General features: G+C 53.5%; 1 protein-coding gene across 2 annotated transcripts in view; it reads left to right on the top strand.

Annotated features, from left to right (window-relative positions):
• Window positions 1-584: 584 nt before the first annotated feature.
• MYOM2 (myomesin 2) overlaps window positions 585-9,568 on the top strand; it is an 81,783-nt gene continuing 72,799 nt past the window's right edge. The window contains exons 1-3 of one of the 2 annotated variants that reach the window (XM_073798727.1): window positions 585-1,106; window positions 7,036-7,154; window positions 8,378-8,536. In XM_073798727.1, the coding sequence (XP_073654828.1) occupies window positions 7,048-7,154; window positions 8,378-8,536 (266 nt within the window). In that variant the 5' untranslated portion in view covers window positions 585-1,106; window positions 7,036-7,047. Of the gene's footprint in view, window positions 1,107-5,979; window positions 7,155-8,377; window positions 8,537-9,568 lie in introns of those variants that run through there. The other variant, XM_033848854.2, reaches the window with a different exon arrangement.

Below are 9,568 nucleotides of genomic sequence, written 5' to 3'. Positions count from 1 at the left end.
TGTGTGCCTTTGTGGTATTTATCTCGCTCATCCGTTGACCTGTGCTGCTGGTCCTTGGCTACGTTCCCGATAAGCCAGATGTGGGAACAGGGAGTTTTTTGGACTCCCAGGCACTTCCTATATATTATTCTCACTAATTTTTGCAGCAGACTTAAAAGCCGGTTGTTCTCACACACATTGTGTCAGCGGGGAAACAGCCCCACTGCAGCTGAGCCTGGGACATGGCTGCAGTCAGCTCTGGCCTCTGAGGCGGGGCATCCCGACTCGGCCCGCCTCTCGGCGATAGGCTCCCTGTGACAGCCCTGATCAATCATGCCAGTCGTGTGTTATTTATACTTGGACACATGCTGCACCCTGCAGTCATCTGGGCGGGTTAGATGCCGCGCACGCCGGTGGTAATAACTATAAATAAGACGTAACTTGCCGACTAGGCATGGGTCCTCTTTTAGGTAGAAGTTCTGGCTAAATTAACCCCAGGATGAAACCAAGTCAGAGCTTGAGTCATCTCTGAAATAAATTTTAAAAAACCCAACCAAACACACACGCACCCCAGAGGCCACCTTCCCTCCATCCACGGCTAACAGCACTCTCGGGATTTGGTGTCAAAATAGTGAAAATGCTTTTGCAATCAGGTCTGTGTTAGAGACTCATCTGCGAGCATCCGTTTAGGTACCAGGGAAACTTTAGCCCCAAAGCATTAAAGATAAGTCTGCAAATTTATGTTCGGGGTGCAGCGGAGTCTGGGGAGGGCGGGCGGGAGATGTCAGGGCCCTGCCCTCTTTTTCTCGGTCGGTAGCTGCTTCCTCAGTTTCCTGGGCGTGAGAAATGCACTTTGTGAGTCGGGAAGGATGCTTTTCACTTTTCGATTTTTCCGCCTCGAATGAAACTTTTTCCCTCCTAAGAGCAGGCTGATGATTTATGATGCAGGTATCAGCGAGGGGCCAGGCTTCCCAAGGGTCTATAAATAGCATTTCCTCAGCCATAAATGGGAGGGAGGCTGGACGTTTGGAGGGAGACGTGCTTTGCTTCCCTCGGCCGGAGCCTGCAGCCCGGTGAGCCCGTGAGGCAGACGCTGTCTCCTCTTCGCCACCTTCCTTTCTCTCTGGGTGAGTTTCCTCTGCTTCTTTCCTTTTCTGATGTGAGGCTTTGGAGGAAGGAAGGATAGCGTGCAGAAGCTGGCTGCACTCAGATTTCCTAAGCAGAGGGTGTCAGGGTGAAGCCATGGGAACCAACGAACTCCGCTCCATGCAGAAAGCCAGCCAGTAATTAGAGCCAAGGTCTGGGTTTCTTTGACTGGATTCGAATACTTTCTGTGTTGTTAGGAGGTTCTGAGCCCCTTCCCAGCCCTCGCACTTTAGCCCTGGTTTTTGCAGCATCTCCTTTTGCTCCCTGAGTTGGTTGATGGATGTCTGCAATTTTCACGAGTCACAGAAATGAGAGCCTCTGTCAGGAGAGGGCAGGTTTGAAATGGTGTGAAATAAAATTGGATATTTTCTTAAGAGAAACAGAAAGAAAGCAGGGCTCTTCAGCTCAGACCTGACTGTAGCATCTAGGGGAGGGGACAAAAACAGTACTTCTTGTCACTGTTTCTAATTTCTCCCCTCACAATGATGCTTTTCCCCTTTGTGCTTTTTCATGCGTTATGATCCTGCAGGATTTTCAGGCTCGGTTTCCCTAAGAGAGCCTGAGCTTCCTCTGGTCATGCTCTTGAAACGCTGCCCCAGAAAAGTGCAGTGGAGTTGGATGCCCGAACCCAGGAGGCCCGGGAGGGGCAGTGAGGCAGGAACGTGGGGTCTCAGTGCCTGGAAATGCTTAGCTCTCTCCACCTCCTGGTCTCAAGGTCCTTCCTCACTGAGTAGACGTAAGACAGGCGTCGAAGAGCACACGCAGCAAAGATCATTTAGAGTAGCTATTTACTGGACTAAGTCTGGGCTCTATGTGCAGCAAATTCGCATGCCGCTAACTCTGAATTAGGGACCTTCACCCATGTGCCTGTGCTTCATGAAAACAAGGGTAAAGTTTATGGGATGAAATACCTGTGTCACCGTTGATTTGTTTTTAATTCTCGCCATTTATGAAAAATGTGGTAAGTCGCTGGGTTGCTGGAAAGCTTCTGTCCGGGAAGCAGCGCATTATCTTGTCTCTCCATCTAATTCGATCCTGCTTAAGCGTTGGGCCCGGGTGGGTCAGGCTGCCTGGAAGAACCCTGGAGCTTCAGGGAGAGAGGTAGCTGAGCGACCTGCTAAGACATTCAGTCCTGGGGCTGAGAGGCTCTTTGGGGGACACTTGGGAAGCTGGCTGACAGACGTTAGACGTCAGACCACGTCGGATGGTGAGATTTTGAGAGTTATGCTGTGCTCAGTTATATTTACTTTTGGAGCTGAGTAGTTTGGAAAAACCTTGGGGAAAGTAGTCCCCGATGTGAATGGAACCCATCTTGGGAACTGAGGGCATAGTTCCTCGGGGCTGTGGACCAACTGTACCCTTTCTGTTTCTCCAGAAGAGCTTTACCTTGGTGTGTTCATGGACTTCAACAACTTTAGCTGCACAAACAACCATTTCTTTTATGAAATGGAAGTAAATGTGTTTTCATTGAAAACGTTTTCACAGATTAAAACCCTTCTTGGTGACATGAGAGATCGGTTCCAAGTAGGCCTCGCAGGAAGGGATTAGGATGGAGCCTGTCACGGACGCACGGCCCCCAGTGCTTGACAGGCTCGCGTTTCATTTCAGTGTCATGATTCCCAGAGGTGTCAGGAGCGATGGTGGGTGGGAAGCAGGCCGGTGCCGAGTCAGACGCCGGGATGGAAATTGGGCTTCGTCACCGGGAACCAGTGACCTGAGGGTTAGTTTCATCACCTGAAGCGGTTTCCTCATAGGAAAGGTCGAGATTCGAACCAGGACAGAATAAGGTGACGCATCTCAAGTTGTGTAAAGTCACTCACGATCGCTGAAAACACCAGAACCTGTGTGTTTCATCAAGGTCGACTCTGCTTCTGTGGTATTTGAGGGCGGTCAGTGGGCGGAGCAGTGTTGCCTCCGGTGGTTTTAAACTTGGCCACAGATCCCGGCGCCGCTGGCGCGCTTGAAGGAATGTTCCTGCCTCCTCCTCTGGCCCCTCTGTTCTCAGCAAAACAAACTGAGCCCCGAGAGCTGGGTGGGCGGCAGGGTCAGCGCTGGAATCCCGCCCCCGACGCCCCCTCCATGCGGGACTCACCCCCCAGAACTGTGCTGGGGGCCGCTGTCTTCGCTGTGTTTTGAGGCGTCAGCTGGGGGTCGTTTCCCTAAAGAGGAGAAAGTGGAGGGAGCTCTGTGCACACCGCCCGCCACGCCCTCCTCTCGGTGGGGTCCCCCTAGCACAGCTGGCCACGCCCCTCACGGCCCCAGGCTGAGGGGGGTCGGAGCCCATACTGAGCCTGCAGGGAACTCGCTTCCACGAGGCGTCCTCCCCCCTGTCTGCAGGTCCCCAGTGGGGACAGGGACACACGGGCAGGTTCTGGAATTTTTTTTTTTAATTTTATTTATTTATTTTTGGTTGCATTGGGTCTTCCTTGCTGCACGCGGGCTTTCTCTAGTTGCGGCGAGCAGGGGCTACTCTTTGTTGTGGTGCGTGGGCATCTCATTGTGGTGGCTTCTCTTGTTGCGGAGCACGGGCTCTAGGCGCACGGACTTCAGTAGTTGTGGCACGCAGGCTCAGTAGTTGTGGCTCACGGGCTTAGTTGCTCCGCGGCATGTGGGATCTTCCTGGACCAGGGCTCGAACCCGTGTCCCCTGCATTGGCAGGCGGACTTTTAACCACTGTGCCACCAGGGAAGTCCCCAGGTTCTGGAATTTGAGGTCCACTGAGCAGAGCCCAAATGGGTGGCCTGGCGTGGGCTTGGGCTGTGTGGTGGCCCTTCCTGTGCACCTGGGCTGGGCTTAAGGCTCATACAGTCAGTGAGTGCGGGCAGGGGGCCCCATGCACAGAAGGTGGGAGTTTGCTGCCTTCCCCGGAGCAGGCGTCCCTAAGATGTCTCTGTCCTTGAAATGCAATGGCCCCCCGGTCCAGGCTTGGCCGGCGCGGGGCAGGGCAGGTGCTCCAAGTGCGGGTGGGTCAGCATCATGTCCACTCAGTTAGCAGAGAATCACGTGGGCTGAGCCCTGGGTACCGCCGCGGTCCCATGGTGTCCTGGGGGTCGTACCTCCAGCAAGTCCACGGTCAGAGCGAGAGCGCGGGAACCACGTGCGCTCGACTCCGGCCCTGCCCCTGATCGCCGCAAAGCGCCTGCTCCCGGCAGGAGGCGTGAGGACTCAGCGGCCACACTGGTGTCACGTCAGCCCAGGACACGCCGGGTGCTGACTGCACTCGGAGCCCGCAGGTCGCTGGCTCTGAGCAGGAGCAGGGTCCCACCGAGGGGGGGCTCTGAGGGCGCTAGCTGCCACACTCTACACATGTCGAGATAGCTTATCCTCTCCGGTCACCTAGGCCATTTTTGGATTCTTCTCTCTGCCAAGAAACACACCCGGATCTGCAGGGTGACTCCACACAGATGTAAGTAAATATTGTGACGGAACAGGACCACTGGTGCAGCAGCAGGTGCAGGGGCTGTTCTGGGTTTTTCTGCTGTAGCTGACTTTTCCTCCGTGAGTGCAGGGGTGATGGGAGAAGGCGTCTGGATGAAACCGGCTCCAAGTGGCGACCCGTGTGCCCCAACACATCAATCCAGTGACCTGTCCCCAGCAACGGAGTGTGTACCTTATGGGCGGAAGCTTTCCTTGAAGATTCACCCTGAGTAACTCATTGGAAAATCCCAGAGATGCAGTCGAGGATATTGTTCAAGTGTTAAAGTGATAAGTGCATGTTTTCAGACACCTGCAGAATTCAACTTAACAGCAACAAACAACGATAGTGTGCTAGGGGCGGCCCCCAGTTGTTTGTTCCTCCCTGCCAAGCACGGTGCCAGCACCGTGCAGATTCAGTAGAACGTCCAAGATAGAGAAATGATAGGTCAGCCCAAGGTCACTTCACAGTAGTGCTGGAGTCGGAAGTCAGTCCTAGGCCTGTCAGGTGTCAAAACCTGTGCACTTGACCTCAACATTATGGTACCTCTTTCAAACCAGGGGTGGAATGGAGGGGGTATGTTTTTATTGGGTTCTTTGAGGTGCAGCATCCTATTATATATTTATAGTCAAATGTATGCCAGCCACACGCTGGACCCTCAGTGGAGACGTGGTAGTTGGTTCTTAGGAGGGAATTTTGAGGTGAGTTCGTGTGGAGAAGTATAGAAGACCCCGAAAGAGAAGTCTGGTGGCCTCTGGATGGGCAGGCACTTTTTGTATGTTTTTAGGGAAATCACTTCTCCCCTCTGGCTGGCGGGTCCCCTGCCCCACTCGTCCTCCCCCATAGAATAGGGGTTTGGATAATCCCCAAGGATCTTTCCAAGCTCTATAATTCTGTGATTCTAGAAAGTCACAGTCTAAAGGGAACGGATCCTGAGACATAGACTTCGAGCAAATTCTATGCTTGTAAGGTTTTCTAACGTTTGCTTAGAGGTGTGCGCTGCAATGAGGAATGAGGGTGAGGGCCCGTCTCAGGACAGGACCTGGCATTTTCTGCCCGTTTCCACCCCCGTGTCCCCTGGGGCTGTGCTGTGAGGCCTCCTAAGGATCCTTCTTTAAATCGGGGCAGATTATTCCAATTTCAACACAGAGGACAAAAATGGAGCTCGGGTTGGGAGGAGTTCTTGTGCCCCTTTATTTGGGAGGTTAATAATCACAGGGCGGGCTTCCCTGGTGGCGCAGTGGTTGAGAGTCCGCCTGCCGATGCAGGGGACACGGGTTTGTGCCCCTGTCCGGGAAAATCCCACATGCCGCGGAGCGGCTGGGCCCGTGAGCCATGGCCGCTGAGCCTGCACGTCCGGAGCCTGTGCTCCGCAACGGGAGAGGCCACAGCAGTGAGAGGCCCGCTTACCGCAAAAAAAAAAAAAAAAAAAAAAAAAATCACAGGGATTTAGGGACATTGTCTGCGTCCCTTTTTAGAGAGAGTCAAGCAGCCCGGTAAGTTGGCATTTTACTTATTTGGGTGAACACATGCAGCAAACGGCCGTCTAATACCTGCACTGCTTCAAATCCCCACATCCTTGCTGCAGGGTGGGTCTCGAAGACTTCTTGTTTGGGGAGAATTTAGCCAAAGAGCGCTCACTTCCCCGCATCCCCCAGACTGTGGAGCTGGGCTCAGCCCCCAGGCCTGTCCCACCCAACCAAGCAGGCCGACAAGTAGCCAGTGAGACGGGATTTTAGGGGACTGGGTCTGGAAGGCTTCCTGGAGACCGTCTGTTCTCAAACCCCCCTTCAGAGCAGGAGAGTCTTCACCTCCTGCGTGGACGCCGAAACCTCCGTGCGGCTGCATGCTTTCCGGGGTGACGTTTCCTGTCTGCTTTTCCCGAGATCCTGAGCCCCAGGGTTTTCCTGCTTCCCACTTTGCCCCTGGGATGCCCTCTGTCCGCCCCACCTCCGCCCATCACCTCCCCAGTCCATTGGGCTCTTCTCAAATGTCACCTGCTTCAGGGCCTCTGACTGCCGGTGGCCCTGGGCCACGTGCTCCCCCCCACCCCCCGCCGCCATTACTTCCCAGCACGTTTTGTGTCTCCTTTGCTCTTATCTCCTCCTCTCTTGTATTCTGTTTGTTTACTTCTGTGACCTGTGCTTTAATTATTTTTATCCTTATCGCTCACATTGCTTTTCACGGTTGCCTTGAACAAACTAGATAGTTTGTAGACATTGGGTGAGTTTACAATTAAGTGAAACGTGCGGCTCAATCTTCTAATTTTTATGGAAGCAAACGAGAAATGAAGTCAGGTCCCAGGGAACTTAATAGGCGTCCAGGATTATTTCCTCTTATAGACCCTTTCTTACATTCTCTTCCCCCACAAGGGTTTTGCTAATTGGAGTTGATTTTCCTCTTTGGAACAACCTAAAAGGTTAGTGTGAATTGCAGGAGCCTGATTACTTTAGAAATTCCAGGACCTCTGCTCTGTTTGTTACTCTTTTTCCTAGGTGTCCACAAAGATGTCGCTTGTTGCCGTGCCCTTCTACCAAAAGAGACACAAACACTTTGACCAGTCATACCGTAATATTCAAACAAGGTACCTTGTGGATGAATATGCAGCGAAAAAGTAAGTTGTAATTCACTGATGGGGGCAGGCCGAGCCTTGATGACGAGCTTTGTCTGACTTTCAAGGCAAGAAGCTTTATCCAGTCCCCTGAAGACTGGAGGTGAACTGGTTTAGCCGGGGAGGTAGGGAGGGCCGTGCTCCCCGATGCCTGTGTCCAGAGCCAGACGGGGAACGTGGCTGACCCGGCTGCACAGCAAACTTTATGTGGGGCACTGCATGGCATCGTGGCAGGTCCTGGCAGATCCTAGTAGATCCTGGCAGGTCCTGGAAGATCCTGGGAGATCCCTGCAAATCCTGTAGATGCCGGCAGGTCCTGGTAGACTGGCTCTTAGCCCCTGGTTTAGCTCATGAGTCGTGGACCTTCAGTAATTGCTCCTTGACTTCACTCTTCTTCACATGCCTTCCAGAGCTAGAATCTAAAAGGTCACCAAACAGCGAGGGCGATGAGAAGGAAACCCATGGGAAAGAATGTCGGTGGGACAGAAGTTAACGGGGGCCGAGTGAAGATGGGATGGAAGCCCATCTCAATGATAATTTTGCTACGTTAATAATAATGTTGCAAAAGGTAGACTTTTCGTTCACTGTCTGATAGGCTGGTGTCAAGCCGCAGGCTCATCTGTGAGTTCCTGAGGTTCTGCGTCTGCAGGGGCCAGCGGCACATGCCCTGGCCGCCCACGTTTCCCCGGTGTTAATTTAGGAGGTGGACGCCGGGCACGGGCTCTGGCCTCTGGTCCCCGTCCCGGCCCCTGTATTTAGAACTGCCTGTGGTCCTTTGTGCTTAGCTGCCATCCTGGTAACAAACAAAGCCAAACATTCTGTGGTCCTCCCAGCAGCCTCAGGGAGCTTCGGATCCCTTAAGATTTACATATATATATAATCATGGCCTCAGGCCAAAAGGGCCTGGAAGGCACTGGCTGGCCTGAGGGAGGGGCAGGGGTGTCGTGCAGCTGAGTCTGGGGGCACGTCCCTGTGGGGGATGGGCCTGTGCAGTCGGGCTGGAGGCCACACTTAGGGGTGTGTGTGTGTGTGTGTTCACATGTGCAAGTGAGCGCATACATGCAGGTGTGCCTGTAGGCATGTGCATGTGTGTGTGTCCGCATGTGCAGGTGTGGGTGCCCTGCATTTCGAGGATGGTTTGGGGGCGTGGAAAGGGAGTGATGCTGTTTGTGATGATGCATTTTTACACTTCTCCACCACATGTGATTTTTCCCATGTTCGCCAAGGCGCGCTTCCACCCAGACGTCTTCCCAGAAATCTGTCACTCAGGAGTCGTCCTCGCAGAGAGAGTCCAGCCAGACGGCACCGGGGGGGACCACCTGCAGGTTGTGTGCCAGGAGGGTGAGCTCCGCGCTGGAAGAGGACGAGCAGGAAAGGAAGCACAGGTAACGCCCTGCCCTCTCTGCCTGCAGCTGGGCCAGCCCCGGGGGCCGCGCGCTGCCCTGGGGCCTGGGCAGGGGCTCTGCAGTCAGAGAATGAGGCGGTGGGGGGGGTGTGGGGGTGGGGGTGTGGGGGTGGGGTGGGGGTGGGGCATAGCTGAAAGGGGACGTGTGCAAACTGGGAAGGGAACACTTGCTGCAGTGAAAGCCACGCACGACCGTTTTCAGTCGATTCTTATTCTCCACCGTCATCGTCTTGATTCATCCCGACAAGGAAACGACTGGGGGTGGATTTTCTGCATCCTCGTGCAGAAGAGAACCTTGCGGTCCAGAGGACCCACGGCCACTGTCCACACGTTGCAGCTGGATTGGCCTCAGGCCTCTGTCCTCTGCCCCCAGACTCACTCCCTTTCCCCAGAAAGCACGCTGGTCCCATTCGGAGGCCTCAGGACCTCAAGGGCTGAGTTGGAGTTTTCCAATTTCCACCACCAGCCTCCTCGGCTACTAAGGAACAGCTGTGAGGCTGGAGACTTGAGTGGGGAATCTTCCAAAGAGAGGCCAGGACTCCAGCCACGTGTCCGTGTGGACACAGAGCTGCAGGGAGGGGCTTCTGTAGACCCTCATGCTTCACATTGCTACAGACTCAGCTCATGGGGAATATGTCACAGGAATGGGGTGGGTGACTAAGAACCTCGGTCTTAAAATTATTTCCAGATCACAGAGAAACAGGTGGTCAACTGCCTTGGATCTTTTCAGAGCAGAGGACTTGAGCATCTCATGTATGCTTCATTTCGTAGCTGCTCTGTTTTTTACCCCTCACCTTCTCCTCCTACTTACTCCTAGAAAGTTTTCTCTGTATCGCTAAAATACTCAAAACTGGAAGGAAAATGAGATTTCGCTCAACACGTTTCAGTCTGAAAGTTGCACTATGACTAAGGAATCTATTTAGTGAAAATATTGTATAGCTGAAAAGATTAGCCTTTATTTATTTATTATTATTTTTTGGCAGTACGCGGGCCTCTCACTGCTGTGGCCTCT

The sequence above is a fragment of the Tursiops truncatus genome, chromosome 21 (genome assembly GCF_011762595.2).
Source record: "Tursiops truncatus isolate mTurTru1 chromosome 21, mTurTru1.mat.Y, whole genome shotgun sequence".
Lineage (NCBI taxonomy): Eukaryota > Metazoa > Chordata > Mammalia > Artiodactyla > Delphinidae > Tursiops > Tursiops truncatus.
Note: the sequence above shows the minus strand (reverse complement) of the source record. Positions and strands in the feature narration are given on the sequence as shown.